General features: G+C 38.1%; 2 protein-coding genes across 2 annotated transcripts in view; one reads left to right on the top strand and one right to left on the bottom strand.

The window, feature by feature from the left end:
- Positions 1-19,807, bottom strand: part of LOC306998107 (uncharacterized protein) — a 514,861-nt gene that overhangs the window by 105,067 nt on the left and 389,987 nt on the right. The window lies entirely within an intron of this gene.
- Positions 14,442-18,313, top strand: LOC306998572 (G-protein coupled receptor 35). Its single transcript, XM_079612761.1, has 2 exons — positions 14,442-14,468; positions 16,765-18,313. Exons 1-2 carry the CDS (start codon positions 14,466-14,468, stop codon positions 17,644-17,646), a joined length of 885 nt encoding a protein of 294 aa, XP_079468887.1. The 5' UTR covers positions 14,442-14,465; the 3' UTR covers positions 17,647-18,313.

The following is a 19,807-nucleotide window of genomic DNA, read 5'->3' as shown; positions in this document are numbered from 1 at the left end:
GATGTCGGTATAGACCCAGCGAACTGTTCTGTGTCGGATATTCTACGCTTCCTTCAGTACAGGATGGGTGAAGGGAGCCTACCATCCACTCTGAGGTATATGTGGCCGCTATTGCCGCGTTTCACCCCCATGTTGACGGACGGTCTATCGGTAGACATGCGTCGGTGACACGGTTCCTTAAGGGAGCTAGGAGATTATGCCCTGCACGGCCGCCTTCGGTGCCGCCGTGGGATTTAGCTTGGGTCTTAGCTAAAAAGCGAAGCCCTTAGCCTCGATTACCATTAAAGAGCTATCGATTAAACGGCGCTGCTTCTCGTTCTCGCTTCGGCGAAGCGGGTTGGGGATTTACAAGCTTTCTCTGTAAGTCAAGATTGTATTCGCTTTGGACCGGGAAACTGTAATGTAACTCTCAGACCGAGGCCGGGTTACGTTCCTAAGTCGCTCAATACCCCGTTCAGAGCGCAGATCGTTTCTCTGCCTGCCCTGTCCGCTGTACCATCAACCTCCCAGGGTTCGGATGCTCAAAGTGCTATTTGCCCAGTCAGAGCGCTCCGGGAATACATTTCTCGCTCGGCCGCTTTTCGACAATCCGACTGGCTGTTTGGTGGGTGCAACAAAGGACGGGGGGTCTCTAAACAGAGGTTTGCTCACTGGATTGTGGACGCTATTGTTTTGGCTTATGATCGCCTGGGGCAGGAATGCCCCCTTTTACGTGAAAGCCCATTCGACCAGGGCGATCGCTTCCTCATGGGCCTGGACTAAGGGTATGTCTATTCAGGATTTATGTCTTGCAGCTGGCTGGTCTTCTCAGAACACGTTTGCCAGGTTTTATATGTTGGATTTTTACCCTCTGTAGCGTCTCGGATGCTTTCGGTGAGTTGATTTTATATAGCATGTGTGAGCTGCTCTGCGCTTTGCTCATGAGTTGTTCTATGTGCTATTGTGTATGTTTTGCAGTTGTCACCGCTATGCGTTGATTCTATTACTGTTGTTGTTGTTGCCCTGTTGCTCGACAGTGCAAACTTCCCCTAGTTTAAAACTGCTCGGGATATGCAAATTCTGGCAGTGTTTTGTGAGCTTGTGATTGGTGTCTTTGGACCAATCAGTGGTTTAAGGTTCACTATTGGTCAATCTCGGCCTATTAGATGCTCGCATACTGGGCGGGCGGTCTTGGTATTGGGTTCTGTTGTTCTGTTGTAGTGGTCGCTATGCTACCACGGCGGGATTCTATACAGTTCCCATATACGACATCCGTAATGTCGAAGTTCCGTAGCCTTGATAGGGAACGTCTCCGGTTACTTTCGTAACCTCGGTTCCCTGAAGGGCAAGGAACGAGACATTACGCTCGCCGCCGTGTTCGCTATTTATTTAGCGTTTGTTCGATTCTGATGTAATTGACGCGGCACTTGCATTATAACTGCAACGGTGTTTCAGTATTTGCATATTTGCGTCAATTGGCCAGCTTTGCTGGCGTTAGCCTATAAGATTTCAGCGGAAGTGAAGGAGGAGAGGAGTTCCCATATACGACATCCGTAATGTCTCGTTCCTTGCCTTTCAGGGAACCGAGGTTACGAAAGTAACCGGAGACGTTTTACAACCACTCACATTTAAATCTGTTTAATAATGTAATACTAAAACAAATAATATTAATGCATTAAAAAAAAACACACACACATTGCAACAGAGTGCCTCATTGAATAGAGTGAACGGACGGATCATAAACTCATTGTACTGGGGAATGGTGGGCTGATGGTGTCCAATGGGTCAAAAATCCTCACTCTCGCTCTCTCTAACCAAGATGGAGGTTTCAGCATTCATAGGGATTATGTTTGATCCGTTCGCATGGTGCCCTAATCCCGCTCCCTCTATCGCTCCCTCTAATCCCTTGTTTTTCCACCATTTCAAAAGCTTTCTAATCTCCACTGGCTTGAGCCTGGTTATCTGATGTGACTCCAGGCGACACACTACCAGGTCAGTGTGTCAGTGAAAACACACTCTCTCACCTTATGTTCTCTCCTTCCATTCTCTCTCTCTCATCCTTATTCCTGTTTCCCTCCCCCTCTTTGTCTCTCGGGCCAGCTTTAGATATCAAAATCTATTCTTTAATTTAAAGTGACCCTATTATGCTTTTCAAATATTACCTTTCATGCATTGTGTAATATTGTTTGTGAATGTGAAATGTCTGCAAAGTTGTAAAAATGAAAGTGATCGACCAGTAAATTTATTGTCTCCCTAAAGAAAGAATCGATTCTGAACCACTGAAAAGAGTAGGCAGCAATTCCTCTTCCTCTTCCGTGTTGCGGCGGATGGTTGCTCTCTGTCTGTGGGGGGCTCACACGTTTCCTCCGTAGTTGATGGTGGTGGAACAGACTCTGCGTATGGATGTGTTCTGGATTTGGGGTAAACACTCTCCAGACACCGGATGATAGCTTCCCTCCAGTTCAGCCCATAGGTGTCTGGGAGGTCTACGGGGTGATGGTAATTCACCCCGATCCAGAACAATGACTTTAGGGTCTCGTCGTCAAAGGGGCTGGTAACGACAACAAGGCAGAATTTCTCTGTAAAAACAAAAAAGTCCAGATTCTCCCGAGCCACAACTGAAAATCGAGTTGCATTATCCATCTTAGGTCTGGTCTTCTAATGGAACAGAAGAATGCATGCAGACAAAGGTAAAATCCAAACAGAGTTTATTTGAGACACACATGGGATGTAAACAGGTGAGTAACTGGAAGGTAGATCGTTGAGGGTTGAATGACGAGACCAGACAAGCATGTGTGTTTGGTGCTGGCCTTCATGGAAGAACTGATGAGGGTGATGGCAGACAGGTGTGGTGATTGTTGAGTGTGCAATGGTGGTAGCCAGAGAGGATTATGCAAAACGTAGTGTGTTGAGGTGACTGGTCTGGTGACTGAGGATTGTGACAAAACCAGTGTTATTTTAGTACTATTTATATAGCTATACTTTTATAAAATGTATTATTTTGAATTTGCTTTTATGTAAATACTTTTACTTTTTCTTTTAATTATAGTTTAAGTTTTATATTTTTTTTTAGCTTTTGTAGTTTTTTAAAGGGGTGGTATAATGCCCCCTTTTACAATGTGTGAAATAAGTCTCTGTTGTCCCCAGAGTGTGTATGTGAAGTTTTAGCTTAAAGGAGAACTCCGGTCAATTTTAACATTGAGCTCAATTTTTAGTAAATTTGGAGTGCTGTCAATACAGAGAACAACGACAAAAATCGGTGTTGCCTACACCGTGTTATCCTCTTTTTAAAATTTGCACCCTATTGACTTGAATGGGGTCTAATTTTAAACCTGCTTTTATTTCTCTTATCATCCTTGATGTGTCATACAAGTGCCCAGCCATGTTGAGTGATTCCTTCAGAATGAACACGAGTGAATCTGACTGCAGTAGATGTGAAAGATATTAATAAAAATGATGTTTATTCAGCCAGCGCACATATCTGTATTTAGTTCCTGTTTTCGGTCGAAGTCCAAAGTAGTCGATTGTTGAGTTCAAGCGCATAGGTTTAGTTACCTATGATCACGCGCGTGAACTCGACAATCGAATACCCCACAGATAATTTTGTACAGCATGTTAAAGTTTTTAAAGTCCATTTTTGAGGGTCAGTAATAACGCGTCTCGCATGTGTCCCTTTAAATGCAAATGAGCTGCTGCCAAGATATTGGTCCATACACAAAGCTGTAGCAATCTATCTTTGACACACCTTTGGGAAAAAGCTCTTTAAACAAAACTACACCTACTTCACACTTGTTAAATATCAGAAACATTATGTAATTGTTATTTGCGGGCATGCACCAATTTGCCAGCTATAGCCAAACCCATCTCGCAACAGCTAGTTTGACTGTCCTAGAATGATCTGTCCTTCACCACATAAACATAAAAGTGATAAAACACCAAGACCTTCCATTTTAAAGTGATATGAGAGGGAAAAACACATTTCTATCACCACCTGGCTATTGCAACCTTCAACAGAAAGTGTTGTAAGACAAATACAAACCAGGAGTATTTAAATGAGTTTGTATTGTTGTAGGATATCTGTGGTATGACTGACATGTGTGGCTTTGGTCAACAAATACATTACTTCTACCTGTACCTTTCAAAGTGAACAATACGCCTGCTTTATAAATACTAAATGACGGATGTCAGGAAGGACATGTGTCACACCCATCTAGAGAAACTGAAAGAGAAAAACAAGTAGAACTAGATTAAAAAGTTCGTTGAACAAACTTTAAGTTGGCTTGTGAAAGTTTGGACCAGATAGTTTGAAAAAGTTTAAAGTTTAAAATAGTTTGAAGTTTAAATTAGTTTGAAGTTTAAAGTAGTTTGAAGTTTAAATTAGTTTAAAGTAGTTTAAAGTTTAAAGTAGTTTACAGTTAAAAATAGTTTAAATTAGATTAAAGTTTAAATTAGTTGAACATTCCGCAATGTTAAGTCAATGGGATTTTTTCCGAGTTTGATCGTCATTTATAGGAAAACCGTAAGTCCGATCAGTCTAAAAAGATATAGCAACGCGAGTCAGAACAGTTTGAGTGTCTGGGCCGAGTTTGGAGTATGTAGAGTTAAAGCTCTAGGAGGAGTTAGATATAGAAATTTTAGTCTCATAAAAAGAATAATAATAACTAGATTAAAAAGTTCGTTGAACAAACTTTAAGTTGGCTTGTGAAAGTTTGGACCAGATAGTTTGAAAAAGTTTAAAGTTTAAAATAGTTTGAAGTTTAAATTAGTTTGAAGTTTAAAGTAGTTTGAAGTTTAAATTAGTTTAAAGTAGTTTAAAGTTTAAAGTAGTTTACAGTTAAAAATAGTTTAAATTAGATTAAAGTTTAAATTAGTTGAACATTCCGCAATGTTAAGTCAATGGGATTTTTTCCGAGTTTGATCGTCATTTATAGGAAAACCGTAAGTCCGATCAGTCTAAAAAGATATAGCAACGCGAGTCAGAACAGTTTGAGTGTCTGGGCCGAGTTTGGAGTATGTAGAGTTAAAGCTCTAGGAGGAGTTAGATATAGAAATTTTAGTCTCATAAAAAGAATAATAATAATAAGTTTAAATAGGATTTCAGTAAATTGGCTTTCACAAGCCAACTTAATAAGTTTAAATAGGATTTCAGTAAATTGGCTTTCACAAGCCAACTTAATCATCGAATTTTGACCCATTTGGCAAAGAACATAATCACACGTCACCAACAAGATGGACAAAAGCACGCATGAGTGATGTGTCTCTGATTTGTGAGGCAAATTTCCCTGCAAATGTTCCGGCTAGAGCCACTGAGAACACGTAAAAGGGCAGGGACGGTGTTGCTGTGGAAACGGGTGAGCGAGCGAGCCTGTTTACTGCCGTTGAGTCAGCCGGCATGCCTTGCCATGTGAGACTGACCCATATAACGGCAGGGATTGGCTGGTTAGCAGCAACATGTCACCTTCATGTTAGTGCACACTAAAGAGCTCAAAGAGACAGATAGAGTTGACTAACACCTATACAGCTGTATATTAATCCTTATATTTTGTTATGATTTACTTTCTTTTTGTTTATTTTCTCTTTATTCTAGGTGCTGTTGAATGCTTGAATTTGATTGGTTGACGAACGTCCCTAGGTGTGCAATTATTAACATACAGCTAAAGTAATTCCAGGCAGGTTTTGACCGCATTACAGTTCCATATCACTTCGACAAATAATTTCGGTAATTTCTAAGGTCTTTATAGATTACAACAGCAGAACAATAAAAAAACACAGCAACACTGACCAAGCAAATAAATATAGTAAGCAAAAGGATAAAAACAACAAATTATTTCCATGTTTTTTGCCACAAAATTATGCTTTATTGTGTATTGTGCATGTATTATTTATTATGAGCACATACTCTCTTTCTCCCACTCATACAGTACGGACACACACTCGCACAGAAACGTGTTGTCAGCACTGCTCTGATGGTTTTGTCAGTAAAATAGTTTAGCAACTTAAAAACTACAGGACATTTCCCACTAGCGAGGTAATAACGGCGTTGTTTTTAAAGCAGATAAACGTAGTTTTGCTTTTATTATATTTGCATTGTGGCCACATTATCACCTCGTGTGTGCATTATTTTTTATAATAATTCAACAGCCCGTCCTAAATTATTCCTTACGTATAGTCATGTTTATGTTTCTCTGACCTACTCAAAACCCAGCATGGCCCTGTCCCAAATGGCACACTTCACGTGCTCTTGCGATCTTGTGGCCAGCAGCCATATCACCCTGTAGCCCAAGACTGGTTGCCCACTGAAGCTAAGCAGGGCTGAGGCTGGCTAGTACCTGGATGGGAGACTCCTGAGAAAACCAGGTTGCTGCTGGAAGTGGTGTTAGTGAGGCCAGCAGGGGGTGCTATACTGTAAGGGGCACCGCCCTTCGGATGAGACGTTAAACTGAGATCCTGACTCTCTGTGGTCATTACAAATCCCAGGATGTCCTTCAAACAGCGTAGGGGCGTAACCCCGGCATCCTGGCCAAATTTGCCAGGTTGCTTACAGTGGCTGCCGTGTGTCCATGTCAGTTAAGTCCACAAGACCGTAGGGTGTCCAATTTGGCCCTGTCCCAAGTGGCACCCTAAACACTCGCGGCCTTTCTACGAGACGAGTCATAACGCCACTTTGACTGTCGAGAAGAAGTCTGCTGCTGATGCGAGCTCTGCAAAAGTGTGCATCGAGGGCTCAGGAGCTGGATCTAATATCATCCAGATACTTTGAAATCAAAGCGAAACAACACCAATGTACATGAACTAGAAAGATGACAGAACTCTCTGTTTGGTGACCTAATTTTACTGTAACCCCCCACAGGACCAGTCTCACGGTCCCCCTACAAAGACCACCATGTGTTCTAAATCTCCTCACATTCTCTTCCTGTTTAACTCAGTTAAACATCTAATTACTGTCACTCTAAAACTATTATTTTCTATAATTTTGCTAATCTCTCTCTCTTTCTCTCTTTCTCTCAACATTTGTTCACTCCTGTCCTTCGTTCACACAATACCAACCTATCATAAAAAAAAAAAGAAAATCATCATCTTTCCATTTAGCTGGTGTCCATGGTTACAGCTATTCTTCTTCATTTTACAGTAATATCATCATTCTCACTTTCAGTTAAACAACATTTCCTCTCTCTCGCTTGCTCGTTCGCTCTCATCTTGAGGTTTCTCAAACTTCAGGAGGTCGTTCAGAGGTTACGCAGTTTCAGTTCTTTCTCCTGCCACTATTCTATGAGAGAGAGAGAGAGAGAGAGAGAGAGAGAGAGAGAGAGAGAGAGAGAGAGAGAGAGAATTATTGGTGAAAAAAACAGAGATTTAATGAGTCTCGATGGTCAGGGCTTACATAACAACTCTGCAGCGTTAGTGCTAGCTTAGCATATTCACACAGCACTTGAGCTGATGTAAGACTCAGAATCAGTATTCACAGCGAGCAGCGCATGCAGCAGGGACACACCAGCAACCACAGCATATATGGTAATCTCCTAACACTTTCTGACAGCGAGCACACTGCACTTCACACGAGAGAGAGAGAGAGAGAGAGAGAGAGAGAGAGAGAGAAAGAGAGAGAGAGAGATAGAGAGAGACTAAGAAAGAGAAACATTTATAGCATATTAGCAGGAAATTAAACCACATATGACCATATGAGGAGACAGACAGACAGACAGACAGACAGACAGACAGACAGACAGATAGACAGACAGACAGATAGATAGATAGACAGATAGACAGATAGATAGATAGATAGATAGATAGATAGATAGATAGATAGATAGATAGATAGATAGATAGATAGATAGATAGATAGATACACTATTAAAAAATGCAATTTGGGGTAAAATATGGACAAACGCAGCCATTGGGTTACATTTTTCAATTACATTTTTAACCCAACATTTGGGTTTGTCTATATTTTACCCAAAATTGGGTTGAAACAACCCAGCATTTTTTAGAGTGTAGATAGATAGATAGATGGATAGATAGATAGATAGATAGATAGATAGATAGATAGATAGATAGATAGATAGATAGATAGATAGATAGATAGATAGATTCAATATGTGAATCTACGGGCAGTTAAACATGTGATAACATGTGAGTCAAAAACTAGTAATTTGTCTGTTTTTGGTGATGAGTAAACATGATGAAACAGTAGTTAATATTCACAGCTTCATTAGCACATGTTATGTGAGAGCGCTATTAGAAATCATGATAAAATATGTTTTTCAAAATGCTACAAGAGAACTAAAGCAGCTTTCTGCGCAAGTTCCTCAAAGATAATATCAGGAAGACACCAGCAGATCAAAGAAACACAAAAACATGACACACATGTAAAAAAGGAAACTCTAGAGCGATAGAGGGTCTGAAAAAAGTTTGCTGAACAGAACTTACTATAAATGCTTATCTCACAGTAGGCATGCTTTTAACCAACCCTTTTAATATGTCTAAAATCCTTCGCTATAGAGCTCCGGTGTTTATTAAAGTGAAAGAATACAATATAGATCTTCCCCTAAGGAACCAAGAACCACTGTAGAGATACAGAAGAATTTGATTCAGTAGTCAACACAAGAACAACAGCAACAGAGAGAAACAAATGCTATTATAAATAATAAAATAGTGAGACAAGAGGATGTTGTAAACAGAACAGTGCAGGAAGTATGAGATGTTGCTACTATACAATATTTGATGCTTGCAAATTGATTCAGCCTTTTATTTCCGTCTTTCATTCCACCCTTTTCTGACATATGCTGTCAAAGTTGGGGATTTGTATCGCCTATTTTATAACAGCTTCAGCTAATTAGATTTTAGAGCTGGAATGCTCTGTTTTCTCATTAATATATTAATGAAAGTTAATATAATAAATTTGTCAGCAAAAAGCGGTAAAGCTTCATTGAAAAATTTGATTGATTTGATACAGGCAGGTTTATGTACCAGATTCTCCAACAGAGGTGTTCAGCTGACCTACTTGGTGGAAAGATGGAAAGAGAGAAACTGGTTGTCCATTTTTTTACCCTCTTTCAATCACAGAGACCCCAGACTCTGACCCTGGAATGTGTATTTAGATACACATCTATCTGTCTATCTTTTTGTCCCCTGGAGATTTCTAAAGATGTGAAGAAAAGCAATTTTGGGAAAGAATAAAAAGAGTGGTTTGGAAAAAAACTGTTCTGATTCACTACATTCAAACTACAATATGGTACATGAACAAATAAAGAAAGAAAACAGAGAGAGAGATACCAGAGAACAAACCAATTTAAAGTAGAAAAGAAAGAAATTAAGTTGTATCATGTGTACGAGGTTGAAATGAAGAAACCAGACTGTCAGTGTCTCGATTCTCACAATCTTTAAAGTCACCATGAAATCAAATTGGACAATTCTTGTTTTTGTTTTTGTTTCTGTTTTTGTATTTTATTTTTTTATGGAATATTCAATATTGCATTATTTATTATAAATGATTTATTTGAACATCTTGATGTTTAAATGAACATCTTTGATGTTTGCTGGCATGAGGGCGGGGAAACCTGTCACTCACATGAGATCGTCCAATCGCAAACCACAACCAACCAATCAATTCCCCATGGACAAAGTCAAGTCCGACCCTACATCGTGAAGCCGTTTCACTCGGATATACGTCACAAAAAGGACACAATAAACTTCAGTTTCATGCCGACTTTAAGTAATAATTTTATTCCTTGCTCTAATACTTACTCACTAGACACTATATAAACTCATTATATTAACAATCTACAAGATTTTAGTGCGGTTTGCAAATAAAACAGCAAAAAAAAGAAGACGTAAATTAAAGGCCCACTGAAGTGCCCTGGTACGCACAGCTTTGTATGATGCACTGACGTAATTTCCACTGAAACAGGAAGCTAGGGCCGGACATATTGAATGGCTCCTCCCCCTTTTCAAATAGCCAATAGTGTTTAGTTTACCTCACAGATTGGAAGCACTGTAAAATGTAATTAGTTGACCTTACTTAAAAAAAGTATGCAAACTCGTTGCCTCAAAAAAATTAAGCAAAGTAATCTTAAGATTAGTGAGTTAGAAAAGCTTGTTTATTTTAAGTGTGTAGTACTAAATCAAATAGTAAAAATCAAATAGTACCAATAACACGTTTTTTTATTGTTCATGTAACTTAATAACCAAGCTTAGTGTTAACTTATTTTTTTCATTTAGTATGGATTGCTTGATATAAATTTAAAATTAAATACCATGTTTACATTTACGGTGTAACATACTAATTTGCTAACATATTAGCAATAATATGTTATTCAAAAGCACTTGCTGTGTGAGTGCAACAATATAAAGGTTTTATTTGTTCTCAGATCAAGCTCATGCTTCACTCGTCACCATGATGGTAATATCCTAAAATCAACATTACCAGAAATTCTTCTAAATTAGCATAACAAAACATTAATCACGACTAAATCTCCCACTTAACATTAATCTTGCACAAAAAAACACATTATATTACACTTAATTTTAGCATTTACTCTCCCTTTCGAGTGGCATCGGCAAAGCATGCTGGGAAATAGACATCCCAGCCGCTTCAGTTAAACTTAAGTTCGTCTAAATTAAAATAAATAATTTCATAAAACTCAAAACAATGAAACAGTTCAGTTTACTTAAAATATATTAGTTCTGTGAACTTGAAAGAAAAAGAAAGTGCTAAATACTCATAAAAGTTAATTTGACTGAACTAATCAGTTTAAATTAAGTTTGTCCTACTCAAACCAATTAAGTATTGTGAGCGTTACGGTTTACAGTGTATACCTGACAGCTCCATGTAAGCGAATCCGAATCCGTCCGAGCACTGATGATACATTGGATTCAATAGTAGAGGTGTGAATTAATTTTATTCATTCTTAACCCTTGTGTTATGTTCGATTTCTGTGTACACCCCTTATGGTTCGGGTCAAATTGACCCTAATTGGATTCAATACAATTCCTCAAAAATGACACTATGAAAAACAACAAAGATTCAGGTACAAATTGTAAACTTTTAATATAAACATTTGTCAAACATTACAACAACAAAAAATATATGAACATATGATTTATGAAAATGTTTTTTAACCATTTTTTAAAACTGTTTTGTTTTGAAAAAATTGTATTATTATTGATTAACAGTATACTGTTTTTGTTTTTTTACGTTTTAATTTTTTTTTTTTTATGCTTAGAACATCATAACTGATAAATTAAATTTAGCTGTATAATGAAAATAATGTTTACTTTTCCTAAGTTGGCTCAACTTTTGTTTTGTAGACTCATTTCATAAAGTCAATAAGTTACTTCTGACATGATGAGAACACAGCAAGTGTGTGTTTTCTGCATATGAATTTCTTGCACTTCACACACGGTGCTGGTTTTGCTCTCACACTTGGATGGGCACACCTCACATCACAAGTGCCCTGCCATACAAATAAATGTTTTTATTTTGTGTATGTACAGTTTCTTTTGAATAGCTGTCTATGAGGGTCAAATTGACACTATTAGTAATAATATGAACGTATAGTAATTTTGTTTGTATATGTCAAAACACATCAGCATGTTGAAACTTTGCATGCATGTTCATGATGATAAATGAGAAAAAGTCACAAAATATCAAGAAAAAAAACAAAGGTTTAATTTTATTTCAGGTAGCTTGAAAAAATAAATGATAGCTAATTTTTACAATCTGGCTGACTATAATTTTTACAATCTGGCTGACTAAATATTTTTCTGTATTGAAATAAATATGGACAAGCTATTTTTTTAGCTTCATAAGGTAGTAAAAAGCCACAATAACAAAATATAGCCAATAAATGTTATTATTTTGGGTCGGTACAGTTGCCTTAGAGCGTTAAAATATGCGGGTCAAATTGACCCGCGAACATCACGAACGTAATAGTAATTTTGTTTGTATATGTCAAAACACATCAGCATGTTGAAACTTTGCATGCATGTTCATGATGATAAATGAGAAAAAGTCACAAAATATCAAGAAAAAAAACATAGGTTAACCAGTATTTCCAACAACTAGAAAATCGAAACGGGTCAAATTGACCCGCAACATAACCAACGTACAGTACAGTTGGAAAACAGAATAAAACTTGAGCGTTTGAGCAACCGAACACACATCTCAAACCCATATTGCTCCGTGACGAGTCAACGGTCGCTTTGGCCAGGGTGTATTTATAGCACTTGCATTTATAGCTTTCGATTGGACAGAAGATTTGATGATAAGCTGAAGTCTATGGTGATATCATAAAAATCCGTGATCCATTTTAGCGGAAGCGAGAGACTTTAGAGGAAGTTTTGAATGCTTACCGGTATATCTCCTAAATGTGAATTTTGTCATTGTTTTGGGACACTATTTATTACACTTAAGGCTATCATATTCATATTAAAAGCTAAAAAACTTACATTTTGATTTCAGGGGTCCTTTAAGGTGGGACTATCTAAAGACCAGAATATAATCGAAACTTGAGGTGACTCTTTTTTCCTATGGCCAAAGTAACCACTTATAGCAACCACTCAAAACAACCTAGCAACTGCCACCAACATGCTAAACACTCAGAACACATTTGCAATCACAAGTTCACAACCACAATAATTACATTTAGGCTAGGCAATTTTCGGAGGCTAGCAATAGCGTTCTATCTTTGAAAGCACAAGATCCCCTCCCTTCAGAGCGTCTCCATGAGTAGCAGGGAGCAAACAAAAGAGTAACGAGAGACGGCGTTAAACTACCTCATGTCTCAAAGCACATTACACTACAATAATAATGAACATAAACAACTTAAAGATTAATTTTAGTGGTAGTGTTGCCATTGAAACACATAAATTCAAGTAGTCTTGTCACGGTACCAAAATTTCAGTATTCGGTACCAATAGGCTACCCGTGAAAATCCACGGTTCCTGGTACCAATTTCGGTACCAAAGCTTAATTTAGATTAAATATGCATATATTAAAGTGTATATCCATTTGTTAGATAACATTAGACACAATGACCTAACAATAAACAATAGTTATATAGGCTACTGAAGCAATTATTCTCCTTTAAAAATGTAGCCTAATACATTTTTTAAATCAAAAGTTGTATCTGTTCATGAACAATCAAGTGTTTGTATTAAATAACATTCACAAACATACATTAATGTTGTAAAAAAATATATTGTTCACTGACTCAATGTGTTGATGTTAGAAAAGGCATTAATGTTAATGAATGGTATCTTATTGTAGTGTTACCAACTAAACAGGAGATTAACCAACGAAACGTGTTTTATTTGTTTTATTGCAAATTCGTTATTTCACATGTAGGCACGCGGCTTATAATAGAAGCATCTCAACAGGTCATGTGACAAAAACCAGCGGCCTTTCCGTAACAACATGGACATGGAAAGCTCGGCAGAACAGCTGATTCTCATCTCAATGAATATATCTAGTAGTAAAGCTAATGCAAGGGCTAGAAATCAATTAATTCCTTGATGATACTTCCTCGTCATCATGGAGAGCGCAGTTTGCACGGCTTTCTCCTTTCCACGAGCGCATGCTTTCCCGTTGCGTCTGTCGTTGCTATACCATGAACAGAGGCGCGCCTTGAAAACGAACGGCTCTTTCCTCCTTTCTTGTCAACAAGTGGATTCAGAGCCACCGCATTAGCAGCGCCGCCGGTCGCCATCTCTCAGTGTGTTTATGAAGAGGACGCAAACTGTGCACCTTTCGGATAGTGAATTAATAACCGGATTAACCCGATACTTCGGTACCACCGGTACTTAAGAAAAGCTGGTACCGTGACCATTACATTTTTTTAGTACCGAAATGGTACCGAGGGTCTTTTGACAACACTAAATTCAAGTCACAAACCGCTCCGAGAATAATGTCACTGGTTTCTATCTCTTTCAAATTACAGTAGTTATGGCGTGAACGGTTGTTTTGCTTCAGGAGGAACTGAAGGTGCTGTGGTTTCGGTTGTGGTGCTCGGTGACTGACGTCTGTCTAACTGAAACACGCTGATAATGTGTGGCGTCTGCATGAGCTGGTGCACAGAGGTATGGAAATACATATGTTGTATTTTCTGAAACAAATCGCCTACCCTGCCTTTAAGCGTCAGTGTTGAATGAGCAAACACCACACATTTTTTCCATGCATGTGCATTTCACAATGGGTGTTCTTTTTTCCAATAAACATCATAACACCATGTGGCAAACCATGCAAGAAATGCATGCAACCAAAACTTCCGATGGAAAACTGTAAGCAGCAGTGAGAGTCTAGGTGATCTGTCTGACATCTTACAGTGTGTTTGAGTTCAAACAGATCTCACCACATCATTCAGCATCAGCAGAGGATAGACGCATGCTGTCACGTCACGTAACACACAGTCGACTTAAGCATTTCACTTTTTTAACTGCACTTATCACACCATTGAGAGCAGCGGTGCTGAGAGAACAAGCAGTAAACCATGGTGAGTTGATCTTGTTGTTAATCATGGAAATGAAGGAATAACTGGAAGTAAAAAAAAAATGTGTTTCATTAAAATGACAACTGAAGATTTTTAATTGAAAGAGTTTAAGTGATCAAGAGTAGTTTACAGAATTATTTTGATTATGATAAGTTCAATGTCAATGTCAAATTTATTTATATACTTATTTATTCCTTTAATATTTATATAGCAACAACAATAAAAAATAAAGAGCTATAAAAAATAACAATAAACACTAAAATCAAATAACAAATTTTAAACAATTCTCTATTAATGTAATCATACACTGTAACAGAAATATGCTAGCAAAACTTATTATTATAAATGTAAGATCATTAAAAACTTTGTACAAGCTATGATTTGGTATTCAGGGCTTTAAAGAAAAATATTAAACACTTACATGCTAAATATTGCAAATTACCTTATCATATAAAACTATTTTACACCACAACATCATAACATAAACAATTAAAGCACTTTTTTTGAGAATCAACTTTATTGTTTATTACAAACCTAGAGCTACTGGTTAAAGTTTTGTCTGATCACACTGTTCTACACTTCCTGTCCTCGTCTACGTATAGAGACCTACGTGTCCGATCTCAAACCACAGTGCTTGTTACAGCAAGCTCAAGGTTTCATCATGCTTATCTGCACTTTTGCTCTCTATACTCAGAAATACAGTGGCCCTAAAAATATTTAGATGCTTAAGCCACATTTGTGAAAATCATTGCATTAGATAACAAAATATCAAACCATGTGGTATTTATTTAGCAGAAAGCACATTCTCAAACTAGATATTACACAAAGAAGAAGTTTGTTAGGCTTTAAATGATAAAACATTAGATTAAGTGTTCCTCAAAATGTATTTGGACACTTTATGGTTATGAAATTTTAGTGGAACATGTTCATAGTTAAAGGGATAGTTCACCCAAAAAGGAAAATTCTGTCATCATTTACTCACCCTAGAGTTGTTTTAAACCTGTATGAATTTCTTTCTTCTGCTGAACAGAAAAGAAGATTTTTAAAAAAATATGGGTAATCAAACAAATTGGGCCCTATTTTAACGATCTGAAACGCAAGTGTCAAAGCGCAAAACGCAAGTAACTTTGTGGGCGGATCCGGGCGCTGTTGCTATTTTCCCGGCGGGATAAATGCCTCTTGCGCCAGGCGCAAATCTAAAAGGGGTTGGTCTGAAGTAGCTTCATTATTCATAGGTGTGGTTTGGGCGTAACGTGAAATAAACCAATCAGAGCGTCCTCTCACATTCCCTTTAAGAGCAGGTGCGCTTGTCCCATGGCGGATCGCTATTATAACGGCGGATTTGCCAGGAGTCCGACGTTCTCGTCAGGGCCGTAAAACACAGAGAAGTGACATTGGAGATGATGGAAGAAATCCACCCAAATAAGCTTCGGTTAAACAGGCGTATAATTTGGGTAGCCTAAATGTGTAGCCTAATATAGATTTTTTTTTTTTTTTTTTATCTAGATAGATCTTTTCCACATCTTTACGGACACAACAATGATTTTCCTCATGTGTTAATATTTTTCCTTGTAATAATGTATGATTTGCAAAAATGAAAACTGCTGCGTCTGTTTATATTAGAGAATCAAAGTGGATGCGCGTTAACACGCTACCTTATGGTCAAGCACGCGCCCTTAAAATACCATATCACTAACGCGCAACTGTCTTTAGACTGGTTTTTTCCTGGTCAGTGGCGCAATTGCTTTCTAAAACTGGAAAATAGCACCAGGGAACTTTTGCGCCGGCACACGCCACCTCTTTGCGCTGAACCGCCCCCGTGAGCGCAAGTTCATTCCCTAATTTACCGATGTGCGTCTGTGGAGGGGAAAGTCCGCTGTGCGCGGGTGCAAAATAGGAATGATACATGCGTCGGTGTACAAAGTCAATTGCGCTGGGTGCAAGATAGGGCCCATAGTGTAAAAGATGACAGAAATAAAAGAAAATTACGTGAACTATCCCTTTAATGTGATAAACTATTCTACTACAGCTGTGTGAACTTGAGAAGTAAAAACCACAGAAACACCAGTTGGTTATCTCTGAGCAGGAATTATTAAGAAAAGTGAAGTATCAGCAGCCTTTGAGCTCTGTAAATATTTGGTGTGTAGTGCAATGACATTCACATCATTTATGTGGGGTTTGATTACTCAAAACATTGTGACACTATGGTGACATCTACAAACTTGTGAAACCTCTGCAAGCTGCTTCCCCACTGAAATAACAACTAACCCTTCATACAATATCACTGGTTGTCTTCTAGATTGACTTTAACTGCAGTTCACCGATGAACCACACAGATGCACTCCGTCAGTTTGAACGTGTGGCCTACATACTTGTCTTCATAGTGAGCTTTTCCTTCAACGTCACGGCTCTATACATCTTCTGTCACATCAAGTGCTGGACAGACACGCACATCTACATGATCAACCTGCTGGCTGCCGATTTCCTGGCCAGTGTTTTTCTTCCCTTCAGGATACTGGAGGCCTTCTGTCCAATAAATCCGAGCCTTTTGTGTTCGTTCCTGCTTTGCACTCAATACTCCAACATGTACTGCAGCATCTTCATCATTACAGCCATCAGCATCCACCGGTTCATATCCGTCAGGTTTCCGTTTCTGACCAAGGCACTGGCTCCCAAAAGTAGGATTATCGCCATCACAGAGTGCATTATCATCTGGGTGATCATAGTGGTGATCTGCACTTGTAACTATGAAGACCTTCTCCCAGAAAAATTAGAGAGCTGTTATGACCGAAAGCTGAGAAAAAAGCTCAAATTACACTTTTTCTTGCTTTTGGAGATTTTAGGGTATCTTATACCAGTAGTCATCGTCATATTTTGCTCCACACAAATTATCTACATCCTGGTCAGATCGCTTCGGCATGTCGAGGGTAGGGATAGAGTGGAAAGGAAAAGAATTGCTGCTGTTATCACCGCGAACATGTTCACATTCATAGTTTGCTTCACACCTGTCCACATTGGTCTTTTGCTGCAATATTTATCTGATGACGAGTCCGACAAAACCTTTATACATGGGTTTCTTGATGTCGCCGAGTGGATCGCTACAACCAATTGCTGTCTGGATTCTATTGGGTATTACTTTCTTCTAAAAAGAGTTCATAAAAGAGAGCAAAGTTCAAACTGATTGTTAAAAGTCAGGAAAGCAAAGTCTGTTTAATATATGGATCGATTGAAGCAGGTCCGTCATAGGCCGTTGTGAGAAACCCAACAAAATAAAGGTTTATCTACAACAGATAAAAGATTAACCGGTAACACTTTACAATTAGGTTCATCAGTTAAAATTATTTATTAACATGAACTAACAATGAGCAATACATTTGTTCCAGTATTTATTATGTTTTGTTAATTTTAGTTAATAAAAATACAGCTGTTTATTGTTTGCCAGCAGCCATATCACCATGTGTAGCCCAAAACTGGTTGCCCACTGAAGCTAAGCGCTGAGCCTGCGTTTACACTGGCACAACAAATCCGATCTATTACTCACATCTGATACAGATTGGAATTGGTTGCCCAAGTGTAAACACAAAAATCCACATGCGATCCGATTTATTCGCATCCGATCTGAGCCACTTGCAAATATGGTTTTAAATCAGATACATATCCGATATCATGGACATCCAACCCACGTCTAAACACCCATATCTGATTCCCCTTTGAATTCCAAGCCACTACAAGGCGACGACGACGCGTTTATTCACAAAGATAGCTTTTTAATGTTGTATTATAAGGCAGACGTGCCTGTGTGCGCTCGCTCACGGCTTTTTATTGAGGTGGGAACTTTATATTTATCTTTGTACAGAAAAAAAAATTACGTGAACACCGAAACATTCAAGAGCTGGTTTTCAACCTCTGCCCGTGACTTTTATAAATAAAACAGCTTCACTACTGAAAGCTACCTTATATTTCTCAGCAATGAGGTGATAACTTCGCTGTAATGAAAAAATCCAGAAAATCGGCTCAAAAGATCGGATTAGACTTGCAGTGTAAATGCAGCCCTAGGTTTCTGCTGGTAGAGGTGTTAGTGAGGCCAGCAGGGGGCGCTCACCCTGTGGTCTGTGTGGAGCCTAACGCCCCATGGGGACACTATACTGTCAAAAAAACACGTGCTTCGGATGAGATGTTAAATCCCAAATTTACCCATTGGCGTCTGTCCATCATGGCCTCCTAATCATCCCCATATATAGCCTACTGATTGGCTTCATCACTGTCTCCTCTCCACCAGTAAGCTGGTGTGTGGTGGGCGTTCTGGCAATATGGCTGCCGTCGCATCATCCAGGGTGATGCTGCATTGGTGGTGGTTCAGGAGATTCCCCCCTTCCATGTAAAAGCGCTATATAAATGTAATGAATTACTATTATATTATATTGTTTGTAAATGTTAGTGGTATCAATGTCACAGTGCATTAACTAATGTTAACAAATACAACCTTTGATTTTAATATTGTATTAGTACATTTTTGAAATGAATATTAACTAAGATTAATAAATGCTGAAGAAGTATTTTTCATTCTTAGTTCATGTTAACTAAGGTAGGTAACTAATGTTAACTAATTGACCTTATTGTGTTACCAATTTACCACTATATCAGTGGAACTACATCACATTTCCTATTACCAATATAATATGGTGCATAAATAAGATAACATGGTAAACATAACATGGTACCACCACACTAGCCTATATTCTTGTGAAAATATAAAATGAATGCTAAATAAAATGTCTAAATGATTATCCAATGCACTTGTTCTAGCTTTATTTGTTCTAAAATGATGAAGTGGAAAAGTAATAAAGGAAATGTGTTCCATTTGTTAACATAAGTTAACATGAGCTATCGATGAAAAGTACATCTAAAGTATTTATTAATATTAATCACTGATGCTGTCTAAACTCCTGGACAAAAATAATTAAAATAATGAATTAAATACAAATGGGCCAAGCTCAAAACGGCTAAACACTAGGCTAAGCTTTTAATAACAGTCTCAACCACAAATTATTGGTCAGGAAATTTGCTGAATTTAAGCAAACACACTACTTAAAAAGCAATTTCTGCCACAGAAAATGCAGAATTAAGTTTTTGGTAGAATATGGAAAGTTGTGTGGAGTGATGAATTACAATGAAACACGAGTTTCTTGGATACTCTGCCAAAAAAAAAAAAAAACTGAAACATTTGTTGTTGTTTTTTTTATTATCATCTGTATCACGCTCATGTGACATAGCAGTTCATTTATTATCTGCATGATTTTTAAAGCCATATCAGTCTAAACTTCTGATATTCTGAGTGCACA

The sequence above is a fragment of the Phoxinus phoxinus genome (genome assembly GCF_949152265.1).
Source record: "Phoxinus phoxinus genome assembly, chromosome: 5".
NCBI classification, from domain to species: Eukaryota; Metazoa; Chordata; class Actinopteri; order Cypriniformes; family Leuciscidae; genus Phoxinus; species Phoxinus phoxinus.
The sequence above is the reverse complement of the archived record's forward strand: the minus strand, read 5'-3'. Positions and strand labels throughout refer to the sequence as shown.